At 47.9% G+C, this 20,699-nt stretch overlaps 2 protein-coding genes across 2 annotated transcripts; one reads left to right on the top strand and one right to left on the bottom strand.

The window, feature by feature from the left end:
* Positions 1 to 234: 234 nt before the first annotated feature.
* Positions 235 to 10,621, bottom strand: thop1 (thimet oligopeptidase 1). The gene is made up of 13 exons (XM_080506790.1): positions 10,543 to 10,621; positions 10,042 to 10,251; positions 7,897 to 8,045; positions 6,678 to 6,785; positions 6,185 to 6,287; positions 5,820 to 5,977; positions 4,204 to 4,339; positions 3,987 to 4,129; positions 2,966 to 3,192; positions 1,828 to 2,216; positions 1,341 to 1,469; positions 688 to 824; positions 235 to 456 (listed from the first exon to the last, which is right to left on the bottom strand). Exons 1-13 carry the CDS (start codon positions 10,553 to 10,555, stop codon positions 301 to 303), a joined length of 2,058 nt encoding a protein of 685 aa, XP_080362916.1. The 5' UTR covers positions 10,556 to 10,621; the 3' UTR covers positions 235 to 300.
* A 2,109-nt stretch (positions 10,622 to 12,730) lies between these two features.
* Positions 12,731 to 18,241, top strand: sgta (small glutamine rich tetratricopeptide repeat co-chaperone alpha). Its single transcript, XM_080505808.1, has 11 exons — positions 12,731 to 12,854; positions 13,448 to 13,563; positions 15,088 to 15,206; positions 15,281 to 15,347; positions 15,733 to 15,832; positions 15,963 to 16,067; positions 16,308 to 16,446; positions 17,187 to 17,249; positions 17,326 to 17,363; positions 17,438 to 17,632; positions 18,011 to 18,241. The coding sequence occupies exons 2-11, from the start codon at positions 13,464 to 13,466 to the stop codon at positions 18,120 to 18,122; spliced, it is 1,038 nt and encodes a 345-aa protein (XP_080361934.1). The 5' UTR covers positions 12,731 to 12,854; positions 13,448 to 13,463; the 3' UTR covers positions 18,123 to 18,241.
* The last annotated feature ends 2,458 nt before the right edge of the window (positions 18,242 to 20,699 follow it).

Raw genomic sequence — 20,699 nt, 5'->3', positions numbered from 1 at the left:
GAATCTTTTTTCAGCAACTGTTAGCAAAACAGTTTTAATGTTTTCAGTAACCGATAAGTCAGGATTTAAATGTTTTTTTCAACAAATGCCAAGTCTATAAATGCAGTCAGCACTTTTCCAATAAATGCCGAGTCATGTTCACAACGGCATCAAACAAGTTGACCTATGACCTAATTAAAGCTATTAGCATAGCCTCACTAGCGTGTTTTGTTTGTAAAGACATGAGCCGGACAAGGTTGAAACGTGAAGGTGGGTTTTTATTGGCAATGGGCGTGGCCTCGGTGGCTGTGCCGTGATTGGTCAGCAGGGCTGGGTGGGCGTGGCCTCGGTGCTCAGTCCTTTACTGAGCAGAAAGGCTTCCTGTTCCGGTTCGCGGCCCAGAAAGTTCCGGAGCATCTGGTCGGCGTCCAGAGAGCCGCCGGGAGACAGAATGCAACGCCGATAGTCCAGACCCACCTGGCGGCCAATCAGAGAGCAGGGGGGGGGGGCGGAGTCAGGGGCAGCAGGCACACGGCAAAAGCAACGTCATCAACATGGCGACACAGAAAAGTTCGGAGACCAAAAAGAAAAGCGGCAAACCAAAAATAAAACTTGGAAAAAAGTTGGTGGATCAACAAAATTCACTGAATGGAAGAATCTGTTTTCTCTGTGGTGGGCGGGGCTTACCCGGTGGTGGGCGGGGCTTACCTGTGGGTTCATGATGCCTTCAGTCTTGAATCGGCTGCGGAACATGTCCATGGAGAAAACTTCACTCCACAGGTAGCCGTAGTACTGAGCATCGTAGCCGCCGGCCAGGTGGCCGAACGTCGCTGGCATGTTGGTGCCTGTGGGAGGAGGCGGGGCTTATTGAGCAAGGGGCGGAGCTTAGCGTCCTTCAGTTAAAATAAATACGAATAAAAGTCCGTTCACAATGAGTTTTCACAAAAAGTTAGTGGAAGAAAAACATTTACGTCACTGTTTCTTTTAGCAAGATTCTGTACGCTTTCACAAAAACGCTTTTCACAAAAACGCTTTTCACAAAAACGTTCAGACACGAATTATTGTTTTATCAAACAATAATTAGCTATTTTCGTGAATAAAAAAATGTGGATACCATGATTCTGCAGTGAGTTTAGACCAAAACATGAATTGGCTACAAATTTTTGACAAATTTTTGCAAATAAAAATTTTCGTGAAAAACGTCGAAAAGTAAGATTTCGGGAATTTTTTTTTGGCCATTTTTGAACCGAAGAAATGAAGCAGAACAGAGTTTGTTTTTAGCGTTTCCCCCACGTTAGCCGGAGCTTAGCATAACAGCGGCCTCACCTCGGCTTTGTTCGCGCGCTAGCATGTTAGCCTACCTGCGGAGGCGGGAACCCCCAGTAGCTCCTCGCAGAGTCGCGCGTACTCCACCTCAGGTTCCAGTCCCGGCCGCGTGTGCAGCGCCTGGTCCAGCTTAGCTAGCACGATTTGACGCAGGTTGAAGAGGCCTGGCGGGAAAACAACGCAGAGAAAAATGTGGTAAACAACAACAACGGGTCGACTACGTCATCACCATGGCAACCCGTGGAAACAAACTAAAAGTGCGTAGCCGACATGTTTGTAGAGCAAAAACGCATCCGTAGACGCAAATGGTCGTAGACTAATTAGGTTTTTCATTGTTCACGTGCATTTTTTGTCAAATCTTTGCGTACAAATTGGGTGTGTGTCGTTAGCTAGCGGCTAGAGGGCGCCAGTGTGTTTGTGTGCCATGAAAAAATTCTGAATAAAAAACCAGTAGAGGAACAACAGAGTCCCGCCTCTGTTGTTCACCGCGCTAGCTAGCCTAGCGTGCTAACGTGTACTTGCCGGTGTTGGCGAGCCTGGAGCGCGTGAGTTTTCCCAGCAGGCCTTGCGGCAGCGTCTCGCCGCTCCGGTGGTGCCGCGACATGCGCTCCAGCGGCTCCTTCTCCCACACCCAGTTCTCCAGCATCTGCGACGGCGCCTCCACGAAGTCGCGCTCCACGTGCGTGCCGCTGAACATGGCGTAGTCGGCGCGCGCGCACAGCTGGTGCATGACGTGGCCGAACTCGTGGAAGTACGTCTCCACCTCGTCGTGCTGCAGCAGCGCCGGCGCCGCCGCCGTCGGCCGGCTGAAGTTGGCCACCATGGCCGCCACCGACATCTGGCGGGAGCCGTCGGCGAGGCGGCAGCCGGGCTGCAGGCCGAAGCACGCCGCGTGGGAGTACTTGCCCTCCCTGCAGGGGGCGGGGCAGAACATCGTTATCACCATGGCGACACACTGGCCAACGTTAGCCGAGAAAAAGAGTTCGAGGAAAAATAAACACGGATGAAAAACTTCAGTCGACTAAAAGCTTGTGGCTGAATGAAGCTCACGACGCCAAACCTTTAATTTGAAATGCTTTTCGGCAACGCAAATTAACATTTGTGAAAAACATCGCAAAAAATTTTTTGCCGGGAAAAATTTAACAAATTAAAATTTTCGGGAAAAGTTTCGCAAATTAAAATTTCCGTGAATTATTTAGCAAATTGAAATTTCCGTGAAAAATTTTGCTAATTGAAATTTCCGTGAAAAATTTTGCAAATTGAAATTTCTTTGAAAAGTTGTACAAATTGAAATTTCTGTGAAAAATTTAGCCAATTCAAATTTCCATGAAAACTGGCAAATTCCAATTTTCACTAAAACTGGCAAATTAAAATTTCCGTGAAATATTTTGCAAATTAACATTTTCGTGACAAATCTTGCAAATTAAAATTTCCGTGAATTATTTACCAAATTGAAATTTCTTTGAAAAATTGTACAAATTGAAATTTCTGTGAAAAATTTAGCAAATTCAAATTTCCGTGAAAACTGGCAAATTCCAATTTTCATGAAAACTGGCAAATTCAAATTTCCGTGAAATATTTTGCAAATTAACATTTTCGTGAAAAACATGGAAAAGCAAGATTTTCGGGAAAAACATCGTACACGTGTGTGTGTGTGTACCTCGGGTGCAGGTCGAGGTAGAAGTGTCCTAGCGTCTCGCCGCTCTTCGGGTCGTACACGGAGTACGTAGAAACGTCGGGGTGCCAGACGTCGGCGGCGCCCGGCAGCCGCGTGAAGGTGAGGCCCAGCAGCTGCTGGTAGATCTGCAGCAGACCTTCAGTCACCACGTCCAGCGGGAAGAACTCCTTCAGCAGGTTCTGGTCCACCGCGTACTCCGTCTCCTCCACCTGGCAACGCAACACGGAGACGCAACACATCAACCACAGCAACACGGCAACGCAGCATATCAACCACAGCAACACGGCAACGCAACACATCAACCACAGCAACATGGCAACGCAACACATCGACCACAGCAACACGGCAACGCGACACATCGACCACAGCAACACGTCTGGACATTTCAGTCCAAGTATTTCAAAATAAAAAATGGACATTTTATTAAAAATTTATTTATTTTTTTTTTAATTTTAGTCAAAATGTTCATTAATTTTTTTATTGTGTCAAAATATTAAAAAATAAAGAAATAGAAAGATTATTCAAAATATTCAAAAATAAAAAATTTACATTTTAGTCAAAATATTAAAAAGTTCAAAGAAAATTGAAATTTGTCTAAATATTCAAAAATACAAAATAACTTGACATTTTAGTCAAAATATAAAGCATTTTTTTTTTAAATTAAAATTTTAGTGAAAATCTTCAAAAATAAAAACAATGGAAACTTTATTCAAAATATTCAAAAATATATTTTTTAATTTGTCAAAATATTCAAAAATTTAAAAAAATTAAATTTTTGTCAAAATATTCAAAGATTTAAAAAAATTGACATTTTAGTCAAAATATTCAAAAATAAAAACCATTCATAGTCAAATACTTGTTGGCGTAAAGAAACGCGGCACAAAACATTCCATGGAAGAAAATTGGTTGAAAACGTAAAAACTTCGTAAAGTAAATAAAGTGTCGCCGTGTTCCTCCAGGCGGCGGGCTGCGCGGTGACCCGTTAGCATCGCCGGCGACTGACCTGCGTCATGTAGTAGCGCGTGTCCCAGGCGTGCAGTTCGCCGCTGAAGGCCACGCCCCTTTTCTTACACTCCGCCTCCTTCAGCCGCAGCAGCACGGCGCGCTCCTCGTCGCCGAGCGGCTTCAGGCGCCGCGCCAGCTCGTCTGCGGGACGGAGGACACGGTTAGCCCCGCCCCCCTCCGCTGGCCCCGCCCCCCTCCCCAACGACAAGACTCACCCAGGAAGCCGGCGACCTTCTCGCTCGTCTTCGCCATGTTCATCTCCAGCACGAAGTCGGCGTGCGTGGCGAAGCCGAGCAGCGAGCTCTTCCGCGCGCGCAGCGCTAGCAACTCCTTCAAGATGGCGGAGTTTTCCTGCGGAGCAACGGGCGGAAAAACTTTGAGGCGAAGACAAAGAGGCAGTTTTAAAACTATTCCTCCGCTGAGCTTCGTTTTTAATCCTAACATTCATTCACAAGGTTTTTTTTAATCAAAATGTCTGAACGTGACTTTTTACTGAAAATTGTTTACGTACAATTTTTCTTAATTGTACGTTCAAGTTGATGAAAAAACGTCCATGTTTTTTAACAAAACTTCCGACACGACGTTTCCCAAAAAAAAACATATGTTCAGTTCATGAAAATTTTAAATTGACTGTTATTTCAACGTCAGCTCACAAGGTTTGTTTGTTTTTTAAAAACAATTGACGATAAATCTAAATTTGTAAGTTTTTCACAAATATTTGTTCATCACTGAACCGTTAATTTAAGATTTATCTCATTTAAAGGTTTGTGACGTTTCTGTACAAGTGTTTTTTTAAACATGATTTTTAAAAGATCATCAGACACAAACCATATTTGTACTTTTCATGAAAAACACTGGAAACATTTATTTTTCTCATCTTTACAAAAAGTCTGTCCACAAACGTTTTTTGTGTTTTTAACACCATATATGGACGTTAAAAACGTGACAAACTTTTTAATGAATATCAAAGAACGTGAAACTTCCGTACGTCGTTCACAACAGTTTGTTTACGTTTTACACTGAATAGTTCAAATATTATTTGTGAAAACATTTGTAGGAATGTTTTACAAAATTGTCACAAACATCGCATGGAAAGTTTTTCACCCCAAAATTCTTATGTTGTAAACTACCTACTGCAATACCTTATTTATTGTATTGGTCACTTTTTATCCATATACTTTTTTTTTAGTAACCTGGTAAATGTGTGTCATGTATTTTTATTATATTAACAAATCAAATCCTGTCCCTGTTCTTCCTCCTCCTCTTCCGTCAACCTTTTTTTCTGAACCATAAAAATTTATGAAACTTCAGGATTAGAAAGTCAAAATAATCAAAAATACGTTGTTTTAGTTAAATCTGTTTTTATGTGTTGAATTCGACCGAGTTTCTTAATTCGTTCCCGTGACGATCTGAGTGTTGACGGAAGTGAAAAATTCAAAATGGCCGACGACGAGGAGTTTCTCCCGACGACGTAATTGGAGGGATTCCGCGCCGCCGTCCAACCAGAATGTGTTCCAGGAGCGACGCAGCGTCACCGACCAGAACCGGGAACATGAATCGGGAAGAAAACAACGGCCGGCGTCAAGCGTTTCCCCAGAATCATGCGACCGCGCTGTCGGGGTGGGAAATGGCGCCGCCCAGTGGCGGCGATACCGAGAGATTTGTGCCGAAAAAAAAAACATCCGAATATCACCAAGAACCAGGAGTCTGTCGAGACCAGGAGGGTTCAGCCTCTATGAGACCCTCAGACGAACCTCCATCAACCAGGTTTCCCACCAAAGAAGCACGAGACGCTTTGATGCTTTGATGTTTCGCTTTGAGGCTAGCTTACCAGCTTGCAGCGGGAGTTGAAGGCTTCCTCCAGCTTGCGCCGCGTTTCGGGGACGTGGCACTTCTTCATGGTGGGGAAGTAGTGCGGGTACTTGAGCGTCAGCTTCAGACGCTCGCCGTCTTTCTCCAGCGAGTTGAGGAAGTCGTCCGGGAGGCCGCCTGCGGGAGACGAGGGACCCGACGCTACGTTTGGTTCTCAAAGGAACGCGTCACGACTAGCATGAAAAACCGTTTTGGACTTTTTTTTTTTCACCCGAAAACCTTTTCGGACAATGTGACCTTGACAAAACGACGTAGTGCAAAACAACGTGGGCGTGGCCAGAGTGCTAGTGGGCGTGGTCGTATAGGGAGTGGGCGTGGCCTCACCGAGCTCCTCCCTGCTGAGCGACAGCGTGGTCGTGTCCTCGTTCAGGTTCTTGTTGAAGTCGATGCAGAGAGAACTCAGCTGCTTCTTGATGGACTTGATCTCCTGCACACACACACACACACACGCACGCACACGCACACGCACACGCACAAAAATAAAATCCTGTTTTCTAGGTTCAGTCAATGTGTAACTAGATATTTGAACACGGACGTGAAAAGCCTCAGTGGACTTTGTGTTTTATCCTCGTTACGTAACGGAACAATATATAATCTATAATTTCTTTATTGCACAAGCGACTCGTTGGTAAATCAACTATTAGTTTGTTTTCATGAAACTTTCCAGAGACTCACTTTGTTCCCACGTTCATTCAGTTCAGTTCTACTTTATGGCTGTAAATCCTGATAACTAACACACACACACACACACACACACACACACACAGACACAGACACAGACACACACACACACACACACACACACACACACACACACCTCCTGGGTGTGTGTGTCCAGGTGGAGTCCGTTCCTCCGGCCCAGCTTGACGAGTCTCTCCAGGAACCGTCTGGACTCTGCAGGGAGGGTCTGAGGATCCGTCTTCTCCTGAACCCAACAAAGACTCCGTCACTCCTTCATGCTTTGACTCCTTTGGTACTTGGCTCGTTGGCTTAGTAACTGACTCCTTCACTTTGACGCTCGTCAACTTAGCGACTCGTCAACCTTGACACTCGTCAACCTTGACACTCGTCAACTTAGCGACTCGTCAACCTTGACACTCGTCAACTTAGCGACTCGTCAACTTAGCGACTCGTCAACTTAGCGACTCGTCAACCTTGACACTCGTCAACTTAGCGACTCGTCAACCTTGACACTCGTCAACCTTGACACTCGTCAACTTAGCGACTCGTCAACCTTGACACTCGTCAACTTAGCGACTCGTCAACTTAGCGACTCGTCAACTTAGCGACTCGTCAACCTTGACACTCGTCAACTTAGCGACTCGTCAACCTTGACACTCGTCAACCTTGACACTCGTCAACTTAGCGACTCGTCAACCTTGACACTCGTCAACTTAGCGACACGTCAACGTAGCGACTTGTCAACCTTGACACTCGTCAACTTAGCGACACGTCAACCTTGACACTCGTCAACTTAGCGACTCGTCAACCTTGACACTCGTCAACTTAGCGACTCGTCAACTTAGCGACTCGTCAACCTTGACACTCGTCAACTTAGCGACTCGTCAACGTAGCGACTCGTCAACGTAGCGACTTGTCAACCTTGACACTCGTCAACTTAGCGACTCGTCAACTTAGCGACTCGTCAACCTTGACACTCGTCAACTTAGCGACTCGTCAACTTAGCGACTCGTCAACCTTGACACTCGTCAACTTTGACACTCGTCAAATTAGCGACACGTCAACCTTGACACTCGTCAACTTAGCGACTCGTCAACTTAGCGACTCGTCAACCTTGACACTCGTCAACTTAGCGACTCGTCAACGTAGCGACTTGTCAACCTTGACACTCGTCAACTTAGCGACTCGTCAACTTAGCGACTCGTCAACCTTGACACTCGTCAAATTAGCGACTCGTCAACCTTGACACTCGTCAACTTAGCGACTCGTTAACTTAGCGACTCGTCAACCTTGACACTCGTCAAGGTTGACTCTGAGACTCGTCGACTCTGAGACTCGTTGACTCGTCGACTGACCTGCAGAGTGACGACTCTCCGGTAGACGTCCTCCCTCATGCTCATCTCCACGTCGAACTCCGACAGACTCTTGTCGGCCTCGGTGCTCGCGGTGCGAACCTCTTTACTCGGAGACACGTGCTGCGGAAAGTCCAGCACGTTCCTCTGGACTGCAACCCAGGAGGGGGCGGGGCCAAGCCAGGAGGGGGCGGGGCCAAGACAAATGGGAATTGTTATTTACATGCATTAATTATAAGCCATGTGTTCATATTATTAATATGCTAGATAGAAGTCACGACATTAGCTACATGTTGTTGCTTTCCCCGCAACTGCGACACCTGGTTAGCTGCCTGCCGTTACGTTAGCCAAGGGCTACTACGTCAGCTGCCATCGCTTCACTATGTCACCCGTGTGCTGTAACGTTAGCCGCACGTCATTCGTTGCGATCGCCCTGCACCACCACGTTAGCTATACTTCAATAAGCTAACTGTGCTGTTATGCTTACTGTGCAGTTGTGTGTCGTTGCGTTAGCCAAACGCTGTTGCAATAGGCGTGTGCTGCTACATTAGCTACGTGTAAATAAGTAAATTGCATTGCTATGCTGACTGTTAAATTGTGTTAGCTGCATGTCGCTATGCGAATTGTGCATTGCTGCATTAACCACACATCACAATGCTAATTGTGTGTTGCCATGCGTCTTTACGCTAGTCAAGTGTTGCTATGCTAGCCACGTGTCGTCACACGTGTTGCTACGTAAGCCGCATGTTGCTCCGCTGCGTCACGCTCATCATCACTCATGGTCGTCGCACTCGCTGCTATTCAACGACTGAGACGCGCATCGCTAGCAGGCGTCACAATCCCAATGCGTCGTAGCATAATTAGCATTAGAAAGATGAGCTACGACAATGTGAAACACTTTCCGGTAATTAAACCATCAACCACATCTGGGACACGCCCTGTTGCGCTTTACACATTTTAGTTTGTTTCTAACGGAGCACACGTGTCTCCGTTAGCGCCAGTGCGAGTCATTGTTGCTGTGTCAGCAGCTCCTTTGATCTGATTTGCTGAGTCGTTTTGTTTTTGTTTTGTTTTTCACTGACTCAGCAGAAATCACAGCGCCGTTGTTGTTTTCCCTCAACGCTGCACTTTGTGTTGATCAGGAACGCTCCGGAGGGGCTCAGAAATCCACGCCGCACACGAACGCATCGCAGCACACGATGCTGTTTTTTTTTAACCAAGGTCCCCGAATGCAACATTTTTAAAAAAAGTTTTAAATGTTTTTTTTGTTTTCTTTTTAAACAAAACGTATGTATTATTTTTTTCAAAATGAGATTTTTCTTACATATTTGACGATTCCATTGTAATTTCTCCAATGTGATGTTCGATTTGTTTAAATAAAAGGTTACTACTATCAGCAATTTTATTTCTTCATTTATTGATTTGTTATACTACTATTTAAAAAATGAACATTCAAATTTAAAACATTTAAGTTTAACATTTTTTGATGTTTTTTTTTTTTATTTCATTAAAATACCATTTATTTTAAAAATGTTTTAAGTACTTCAAAGAATATAGGGTTTACAGTTAAATATATTATGTCTATTCATGTATTTTCATATACATTTTTTCCGTTTTTAATTTTCCTTATATTGATTTAAAAACTACTTCTTTTTAATAATTTTAAAAAAATATTTACAAAGTATTTCACTTCCGTATCCAATAACTGAATAAAAAAATTATTTTATAAAAAAATATTCTCTTATAAAAAGGGCTGTTCCCTGGATCTCCCCCGGCTGTTCCCCGGTTCTCCCCCAGCTGTTTCCCGGTTCTCCCCCGGCTGTTCCCCGGTTCTCCCCCCGTTCTCCCCCGGCTGTTCCCCGGTTCTCCCCCAGCTGTTTCCCGGTTCTCCCCCAGCTGTCCCCCGGCTGTTCCTAGGTTCTCCCCCGGCTGTTCCCTGGATCCCCCCCCCCCCCCCCCCCCCCGCTGTTCCCCGGTTCTCCCCTGGCTGTTCCTCGGTTCTCCCCCGGTTCTCCCCCAGCTGTCCCCCGGCTGTCCTCCGGCTGTTCCCTGGACACCCCCCCCCCCCCCCGCGCTGTTCCCCGGTTCTCCCCCGGCTGTTCCCCGGTTCTCCCCCGGCTGTTCCCCGGTTCTCCCCGGTATACTGACCGGTGTACTCCACCTCCACATCGGCCAACACCTTGAGCGTGTTCTCCGGGTTGACCTGGTCGAGCGGCAGCGCGGCCACGTCGTCGTACACCGCCTTGGTCCGCGCCATGAGCTCCTCGGACATCCGACGGATCTCCTCCGGGCTCAGGTCCCACCGCAGCCGGTTCACCGGCCGCGTCGCGTCCGCGGCTCCGCCAAACACCACCTCACCTGCACACACACACCAGCCCGAACTCAGCCGAACGGCTCAGCGGCTCCAGACCGACCGAAATCTTTTCTCCGCTTTTCGTTTTTCCACGAATTCACGGAGAAATGCTTAAATGCGGTGTTGCCGCCACGGAGTGTGGTTGAGGGCGAGTTACTCGCTCTTTAGCCACGGTTAGCATCCAGGCTACAACGGAGCTCCGCCCGCGGAGTCCACCGGGGAAGGCCGCGACGCGAAGGCCGCCGCGGGTGGAGCGGAGCCCGGCGGAGACTCCCGGGGAAAGCCCGAGGACTCACCTGTGGGCCCCATCGGTCAGTAGTGGAGAGTTCGGGTCCGAGTGACAGACAGCGGCTCCGGAAGTTCACCTTAACGCCGCCGGAAGAAGAGAGGCCGACTTCCGCTCCGGACTTTCAACATAAAACAACCCCAGCGAAGACTTCCAGCGAAGACTTCCGGCGAAGGGGCTTTACGTTATTATGTAAAAATCTTAACTGTCACAAATCTATCCCTCCATGTCCACGAGAGAAACTCTGTAGCCTCTATTAACAATATAAAGTCTTTCTATTCAAAGTTTTATCAACAGGAATCCAGTAAATCCAGAAACAAGGACTTTTTTTAATAGTGCCTCCCTCAGTGTGAAACCTGGACCTGATGGATGAAGAGCTGAGATCCTGGTTTTCAAAAACTTCTCCATCACTGTCACTGACACAGTACTTTGATACAAGATGGTAGCAGGAGGTGGAGATGAACCACACTGACGTCTGTCACTTTACATTTCACCGGCAAAGTTCTGTGCTGCCCTCTAGTGGTGAAGAGTATTTATACAGGATTACTCTGCAACACACTGTCGCTGTGAGAGCAAAGGTTTTTTTTAGAAAAAAATGTGAAATGTGATAATTTCCCGCGACTCACCTGATGAGATCTGGAGGAAACACCAGAGGTGGAGAACTCTGAACCCTCCCTGGTTATTTACAATTCCAGTGATAGATTTTGAAATCAAAAATCACATTAAGAGAACAAAGAAACAGGACGAAGCAGGTTATGTTACTCAAACATAATTAGAGAACAAATAATAAAGTGATACATTGGTTTTCACCGACGGATCAAAGAAAACCCTCAAACAGGTGTGGAGCAGCAGGATATAGTCCTCGCAGGGAAGTAAACATTAAGCAAACATGTACAGACCATCTCTGTGTGTATGCAGTGGAGCTGATAACAGTAATAATGGCATCGAATTACATAACGGAGTATGAAATAAGTAATGCAGTGATCGTATAGAATCGCTGGGCAGCGCTCACAAGCGTATTACCAACGAAATCATGCAAACAGGAGGTGATTTTTAAAATACACAATACATGAAATGCAGAAAACGAAAAAGAATGTGAGGTTTGACTGGATTCCAGCTCATGTTGGAATCGAGGGAAAAGAGAATGGCGACATATTAGCTGAACGATCTCTTAAATCACAAATAATAGAACTTCCAGTTCAGTTGAGCAAAGCTGAGGGGAGAACACGTTGAGAAACAAATACAAAACAAAGTGGAAGACGACTTAGAACCCTAGATTATTTAAAGTACAGAAACAGGCTGGTGAGGAAGAAACCAGGTGGAATAGTGGGATTAATGGGACACTTAATAAGAAGAAAAACATAAAAGATGGGAAACGTGAAGAGTCAGTGTCATGATGGAAGATTAGATAGAAGGATAGATAGATAATTACTTTATTCATCCCCGAAGGGAAATTGTTTTGTTGCAGCAATCTGGTACATACAAATATTATAAAATACAATAGAATAGTAATAAAAGTAAAATATAAAAATATCTGTGTATAAGACATAAAGTAAAACACAGAACGGAACATGGGCACTTAGAAATCAGCAGGAGATCAAAGCAAAATAAGTAAATAGTAAGGTGCAGTGGCAGAACCATTAGAAGTAGGTATTATATAATAACAATAATACACATAATAACAATGTGTAATAGTGTATAATACTGGTGTATAGTACTACTAATAATGGTAGCAATAATATAACAATAACAATATGGTAGCAATAAAATAACAATAACAACAATATATATATATATATCAATAATAATAATAATAATAATACCAATAGTAATAGTATACTTATAATATAATAATACCAATAGTAATAGTGTACTTGCACATGTATAAATATATGTATATGTACATGCAATATGAAATATATGCTATAATATAAGTATCAATGTAATTTAGTCCAGGTGATGATTGAAGGATGATTAAAGGAAACTGCTGAGAAAACAAAAGGTGTATTTAATTTAATTTATACACTAAGATGAGAATGTAAGGTGACAGTGAATTGTCTACTTCGGGTTCTGCAGAGAAAACAAAATTAAATGGAACAATCCGGGATAAATGGACTTTAACTGCCTGATCCGGTTCCACCTCCAGCCCAGGCGGTGGCGCTAACGCTCCTCTGAGTAGGAAGCAAACTGCCATAAATTCACAAACGAAGAAGAAGCAGAAGAAGTAATCTGCCAGCGGAGCCGTTCTTAAGGAGTGTGGCTAGCAGCTAGCAGCGGCGGTCCGGTCCGGTTCGGTTCGGAGCTGAAACCCGGAGACAGCAGGTGAGAAGGGAGGGGACGGGGTGGGGGGGGGATCTCCGGCGACCCACGCCACCACCCAGGACCTCCAGTGGAGGGGGCGAGGGGGGGGGGGAGTCTGCGGCGGGTCGGCCTAACCGGGGTTACAGCTCGGAGCCGATCGGTCATCACGTCACACCAGACTCCATTAACAACTCCGCTAAAACGACGCACATCGGAGTTCGCGTGAATTCCCCCCCCCCCCCCGGCAGAGCCTCCCCACGGTACCGCTCTGTAATGCGGTCGCTTCCTCGAACACCTCGCGGCGCTCTGGTTCTCTCTCACCCCCGCCTGGTCGTGCTCGCTCCGGCCCGCAGGGCTCCCTGTGCCGCCCCGCACGCAGCACGTCGAAAGCCCGCTGTTTAACCAAGATCGTCCCGGTTCCCGCTTCCCCCCCCAGTTCATCCACCCTGCAGCCGAATCATCCAGAAGGATGTGATGCGTCGTCGTGTCGTAATTTCAGTCCCGTCACAGTGGATCCCAGTGCAATAAACGCCAGAGAACCCCTAGAATGTGTTGGATTTCCATCGGAGTTCCGCGTGCTAATGCTAAGCTAACAGGCCGTGTCTCTCACGCAGGCAAGCTTCGGTCACCATGTCTGACCACAAGCGCCTCGCCTTCTCCATCATCCAGTTCCTCCACCAGCAGCTGAGGACGGGAAACGTGAGCGCGGGAGCGCAGGAGAGCCTGGAAGGTAACACACACACACACTTAAAACAACACAACAAACACACACACTTAAAACAACACAATAAACATACCTGGTCCAGAGCGCATAAGAGCACCGAGGCTCGCGCACATGAAACACAATCACAAGACGCACGCATAACCTTCCCGTCTCCCTCTCTGCCCTTTATTAATGTGACTTCCTGTCTGTCACTTCCTGTTGCCTTCCAGGTGCATTTCCTGTCTCTCATGCTAACTTCCTGTGGCTCATGCTAGCTTCCTGTCTCACAAGGTTCCCGTTTGAATTTTCACTTCCTTAACACTCCTCACTTCCTGTTGTTCCTACTTCACTCCTTGTTTTTCCTACTTCACTTCCTGTTTTCCCACTTCACTTCTTGTTTTTCCTACTTCACTTCCTGTTTTCCCACTTCACTTCCTGTTTTTCCTACTTCACTTCCTGTTTTCCTGCTTCACTTCCTGTTTTCCTACTCCACTTCCTGTCACACTTCCTGTTTTCCTACTTCATTTCCTCTCTCATGTTAACTTCCTGTCTCGCAAGGTTCCCGTTTGAATTTTCATCTCACTTCCTGTTTTCCTACTTCACTTCCTGTTTGTCCTACTTCACTTCCTGTTTTCCTACTTCACTTCCGGTTTTCTTACGTCACTTCCGGTTTTCTTACTTCACTTCCTGTTTTCCTACTTCACTTCCTGGGTTTCTGCTTCATTTCCTCTCTCATGCTAACTTCCTGTGTGCTTCTTCATAGTCACTCCTTTCTCCCTTCCTATCCACTTCTTAACCCCTGGATGATGTCACAGGGTTGAGGAAAGGTGTCGGGATGCTTCCTAAAGGAGTTAAGGAAAGAAAATATGAAATACAAGAGGGTCCTGGCCTCTTTCAGGCTTCCTAATAGGAAACATGGCAATATATGAAAACGATATGAACGACTTGAGGACTTTTCATTTATGTGTGTTTTTGTGTAATGTGATGTGATATTAGCAAGTTTTGTCTCGGTGTTTATTGCCCCCTGGTGGTTGTTATACAGTATTGTCTCATGCGGTACTGCCTGTTTTTGTCAATAGACTTAAAAAAAACAACTCTCCTTTTAACCTCTCTTCTTGTGCCCTACTCTCTTTTTGCCTAACTTCCTGTCTGTTTCTGCCTCACTTCCTGTCTCTTTCCCTCTCACTTCCTGTCTCCCTCTCACTTCCTGTCACTTTCTGCCTCACTTCCTGTCTCTCTCCCGCTCACTTCCTGTCTCTCTCTCTCACTTCCTGTCTCTCTCTCTCACTTCCTGTCTCCCTCTCACTTCCTGTCTCTCTCCCTCTCACTTCCTGTCTCTCTCCCGCTCACTTCCTGTCTCTCTCCCTCCCACTTCCCGTCTCTCTCCCTCCCACTTCCCGTCTCTCTCCCTCTCACTTCCCGTCTCTCTATCGCTCACTTCCCGTCTCTCCCCCGCTCACTTCCTGTCTCTCTCCCGCTCACTTCCTGTCTCTCTCCCTCTCACTTCCTGTCTCTCTCCTTCACTTCCTGTCTCCCTCTCACTTCCTGTAGTGGCGGTGCAGTGTCTGGAGACGGCCTTTGAAGTGTCCACCGACGATGAGACTCTTTCCGTCCCGCTGACGTTACCAGAGATCTTCGCCGCGGCAACGACGTCGTCACCATTGTCGTCGGTGAGGACTTGACTCCGCCCCCTCCTGACTCCGCCCCCCTCCAGCCCGTTGATGTTGACGTTGTTTGTGTTCAGTCACAGGTGAACAACAACTCTCTGAGTGAAGAGCAGCAGGCCGAGGCCGAGCAGCTGAAGAGTGACGGTGAGGCTCCGCCCACTTCTCTCCAGAGCTCCTCCTCTTCACTTTGTTCTTTGTTTTAGTTCATTAGTTCTTATTCTTTTGGATATTAATTTTTCTGATTTGTTAGATTTTTTTTTTTTTCACTTTTCTTCTTTCTTATTTATTTTGGTTGTACTTTCGTGGTTTTTTCTCCCAGGATTTTAGTTTGTTATATGTTACTTTGTTCTTTTTTTCTTTGTTTGTTTGTTTAAAAAAGAAACAAAGAAACACTTTTTTTCCCAGTTTTGTTTAAAGTTATATTTTTCTTCTTTTTCCATGATTTTTATATTATTTTTCCTTTCATTCCTGTCCCCTGGTCCTCACTTTCCTGTCCCCTGGTCCTCACTTCCTGTCTCCTGGTTGCTAGGTAACGATCAGATGAAAGTGGAGAACTTCTCGGCGGCTGTGTCGTTTTACTCCCAGGCGATTGCGATAAACCCGCAAAACGCTGTTTACTATTGTAACAGGTCAGTATATGTGTGTGTGTGTGTGTGTGTGTGTGTGTGTGTGTGTGTGTGTGTGTGTGTGTGGGTGTGTTACAATGTCTGTGTGTAACTGTGTGTGTGTGTGTGTGTGTGTGTGTGTGTGTGTGTGTAGAGCTGCAGCTCTGTCTAAACTAGGAAACTACTCCGGAGCGGTGCAGGACTGCGAGGCGGCCATCAACATCGATCCCAACTACAGTAAAGCCTACGGACGCATGGGGTACGTTACCATGGCAACCACAGCCACAGCCCGTCTTTGATGATGGTTGACTGCCAGTTGTAACGTGTGTGTGTGTGTGTGTGTGTGTGTGTGTGTGTGTGTGTGTGTGTGTGTGTGTGTGTGTGTGTGTGTGTGTGTGTGTGTGTGTGTGTGTGTGTGTGTGTGTGTGTGTGTGTGTGTGTGTGTGTGTGTGTGTGTGTGTGTGTGTGTGTGTGTGTGTGTGTGTGTGTGTGTGTGCAGCCTGGCCCTGTCGTCCCTGAACAGACACTCGGAGGCCGTCACGTTCTACCAGAAGGCTCTGCAGCTGGACCCCGACAACGACACGTACCGCTGCAACATGAAGATCGCCATGGAGAAGAGCCAGGATGCTACCGGCGCGGTGCGGCAGGGGGCGGGGCTTAGTGCGGTGTTGGTGGAGTGTTGGTGGAGTGTTGGTGGAGTGTTGGTGGAGTGTTGGTGAAGTGTTGGTGGTGTGTTGGTGGAGTGTTGGTGGAGTGTTGGTGGTGTGGTGTGTTGGTGATGTTTGGTGGTGTGTCGGTGGAGTGTCGGTGAATTGTCGCTAGTGTGTTGGTGGTGTGTTGGTGGTGTGGTGTGTTGGTGATGTTTGGTGGTGTGTCGGTGGAGTGTCGGTGAAGTGTCGCTAGTGTGTTGGTGAAGTATTGGTGGAGTGTTGGTGGTGTGTTGGTGGAGTGTTGGTGGTGTGGTGTGTTGGTGGTGTGTCGGTGGAGTGTCGGTGAATTGTCGCTAGTGTGTTGGTGGTGTGTTGGTGGTGTGTTGGTGGTGTGGTGTGTTGGTGATGTTTGGTGGTGTGTCGGTGGAGTGTCGGTGAAGTGTCGCTAGTGTGTTGGTGAAGTGTTGGTGGAGTGTTGGTGGTGTGTTGGTGGAGTGTTGGTGGTGTGGTGTGTTGGTGGTGTGTTGGTGGAGTGTTGGTGGTGTGGTGTGTTGGTGATGTTTGGTGGTGTGTTGGTGGAGTGTTGGTGGTGTGGTGTGTTGGTGATGTTTGGTGGTGTGTTGGTGAAAAAATGCTAGTTTCTTAAAAAAAAAAAAAGCTGCTGAGGGGGCGGGGCTCTAATATTGATTGGCTTTCAGCCCGATGACATCATCCTGTGTGTGTTTCAGTCTGGAGGAGTGGGCGGAGTCGACCTCGCCGGATTACTGAGCAACCCGGGATTCATGAACATGGTAACACACACACACACACACACACACACATGTTTTAGCAAGCACCAGGTAACACCAATCGTCTCGTCTCCTTCAGGCTTCGTCGCTGATGAACAATCCTCAAGTCCAACAGCTGTGAGTAGACCCCGCCCACTTTCCTTCTAACTCCGCCCACTTCCACCTGCTAACGCCTCCTCCTCCTCCTCCAGCATGTCCGGGATGATGACGGGAGCGTATGGCGGAGCGGGCGGAACGGGTGGAGCGGGCGGCGCAGGCGGAGTCGCGGGAGCCGCAGCAGCATCGGCGGCGGCATCGGCGGCTGGGGGCGGGGCCACGGCGACAACAGGGGGTGGAGCTTCAGCCATGTCCGGAGCGACGGGAGACCTCTCAGGACTCATCCAGGCGTGAGTGCTAACGGGCTAACCGGGGGGGTTGCTAACGGCAACACTTTTCACAGGTGCTCCATAAACTGCTAGCGGCTACGCTAGGAGCGGGCGGCATGACGGGCAGTGCTGCGAATGTGTTCTCAGACGATTCTTTGATCTCTTTGATTTGTCAGATCGTCAACGCGTTGTATTCCTTCACCATCCAATATGGCCGTATCACACAGCGCTACGGCTACGCTAACTACGCCAATCGTGAAGCAAATTGTAACGCTAACAATGAAAATGCTAAGGGCGACTGCAATGCAAATGCCGCCATTAACATCCACAGTAACGGTTAACGATGCTTATTGTGATGCTAACAGCGATGCTAACTCTGTGTTTCTTTCCGTTTGCTAGCGGTCAGCAGTTCGCGCAGCAGATGCAGCAGCAGAATCCCGAACTCATCGAGCAACTCCGGAACCAGATGAGGACCCGGACGCCAAGTTCCAGCAACGAGGAGCAGAACTGACGCTAGCTAGCCCCTCCCCCGTCCCGCTAAACCCCCCCCCCCCCCACACACACACACACACACAACCTGAGAGACTGTTGACGACCGAAAAGCCCAAAACTACGTTTCATTAAAAAGAAAAAAACAGGTTTTCTGGTTTGTTCTGTCTTGCTACACTAAGAGTGATGCTAACAAAACTGATGCTAATGGATATACTATTGAAATCGCGAAAGGCTTTGCTACTTAAACAACAAATGACAAAAGCCACACAGTTAGCCACGCTGATGCAAACCGCTATGCTAAGATGTGCTAAGCACTGACGCTACCAAAATCGCTACGGTTGACGGCAATGCAGTTGCTAAAGGCTACGCTAGCACAACACGAGGAGAAACACTGATGCTACAGTAACGACGTAATCGCTTCCTGTTTTGATCAGTCACTTCCTGTTTTGATCAGTCACTTCCTGTTTTGATCAGTCACTTCCTGAGGACTTAATATATATACCGCGCTCTTCACAACATCGACAATTAGGCTAATTGTGACGTAAGACGAGATATTTGTGCTCACGACGAGGCGGCCGCCGGCTGACATGCCCACTGGTGATGTCATCCGGAGAGTAATGTCACATGGAACAGGAAGTGATGTCATCAGTGACACATACAAAATTAAGAGTTCCCCTCTGCTGCATCCAGCTCCTGCTGAAGCTCCGCCTCCTGTTGCTGGAGCACTGACGGTACCTGGTCTGACCACCAGGGGGCGGTGCGGTGACGGTACCTGGTCTGACCACCAGGGGGCGGTGCGGTGACGGTACCTGGTCTGACCACCAGGGGGCGGTGCGGTGACGGTACCTGGTCTGACCACCAGGGGGCGGTGTGGTGACGGTACCTGGTCTGACCACCAGGGGGCGGTGTGGCGCCACGTGTTGATCAACGTCCACAGTAAAGAAGCAGTTCTTCTGCCGCCACACTGAACCACAACGTTTAGAATATAAATACTATGAGAAAGTTGAGTAATAGAAATACAAGCTGATACATTAAACTGCAGAATACAAGCGATACGTACCAGTGAATGTATGTTGATGTTCTGTTCAGGTGGAAGTAGAAGAAATACTAGTTTGTACATGAACGTGAGGATGAGATGAACTGAACCTCAGTGGGGATGGAGCCTCCAGCCGGGCCTGGACTGGATCCTGGACCGGATTCTCATCACACCTCCACCTCATCACACCTCCACCTCCACCATGTCACACCTCCACCTCATCACACCTCCACCATGTCACACCTCCACCACATCACACCTCCACCTCCACCACATCACACCTCCACCACATCACACCTCCACCATGTCACACCTCCACCTCCACCACGTCACACCTCCACCTCCACCACATCACACCTCCACCTCCACCACATCACACCTCCACCACATCACACCTCCACCATGTCACACCTCCACCTCCACCACGTCACACCTCCACCTCCACCACATCACACCTCCACCACGTCCCACCTCCACCACATCACACCTCCACCATGTCACACCTCCACCTCCACCACGTCACACCTCCACCTCCACCACATCACACCTCCACCTCCAGCAGATCACACCACCACATCACACCTCCACCACATCACACCTCCACCTCCATGTCACACCCTCCACCTCATCACACCTCCACCTCGTCACACCTCCACCTCCACCACATCACACCTCCACTACATCACACCTACACCTCCACCACATCACGCCTCCACCACGTCACACCTCCACCTCCACCACATCACGCCTCCACCACGTCACACCTCCACCTCCACCACATCACACCTCCACCTCCACCACATCACACCTCCACCACATCACACCTCCACCTCCATGTCACACCTCCACCTCATCACACCTCCACCTCCAGCAGATCACACCACCACATCACACCTCCACTACATCACACCTCCACCTCCATGTCACACCTCCACCTCATCACACCTCCACCTCCACCACATCACACCTCCACTACATCACACCTCCACCTCCATGTCACACCTCCACCTCATCACACCTCCACTACATCACACCTACACCTCCATGTCATACCTCCACACATCACACCTCCACCACGTCACACCTCCACCTCCAGCAGATCACACCACCACATCACACCTCCACTACATCACACCCTCCACCTCCATGTCACACCTCCACCTCATCACACCTCCACCTCCACCACATCACACCTCCACTACATCACACCTCCACCTCCATGTCACACCTCCACCTCATCACACCTCCACCACATCACACCTCCACCTCCATGTCACACCTCCACCTCATCACACCTCCACCACATCACACCTCCACTACATCACACCTCCACCTCCATGTCACACCTCCACCTCATCACACCTCCACCACATCACACCTACACCTCCATGTCACACCTCCGCCACATCACACCTCCACCTCCACCACATCACACCTCCACTACATCACACCTCCACCTCCATGTCACACCTCCACCTCATCACACCTCCACCACATCACACCTCCACCTCCATGTCACACCTCCACCTCATCACACCTCCACCACATCACACCCTCCAC

This window comes from Blennius ocellaris (assembly GCF_963422515.1).
Source record: "Blennius ocellaris genome assembly, chromosome: 12".
Classification (NCBI taxonomy): Eukaryota; Metazoa; Chordata; class Actinopteri; order Blenniiformes; family Blenniidae; genus Blennius; species Blennius ocellaris.
The sequence above is the reverse complement of the archived record's forward strand: the minus strand, read 5'-3'. Positions and strand labels throughout refer to the sequence as shown.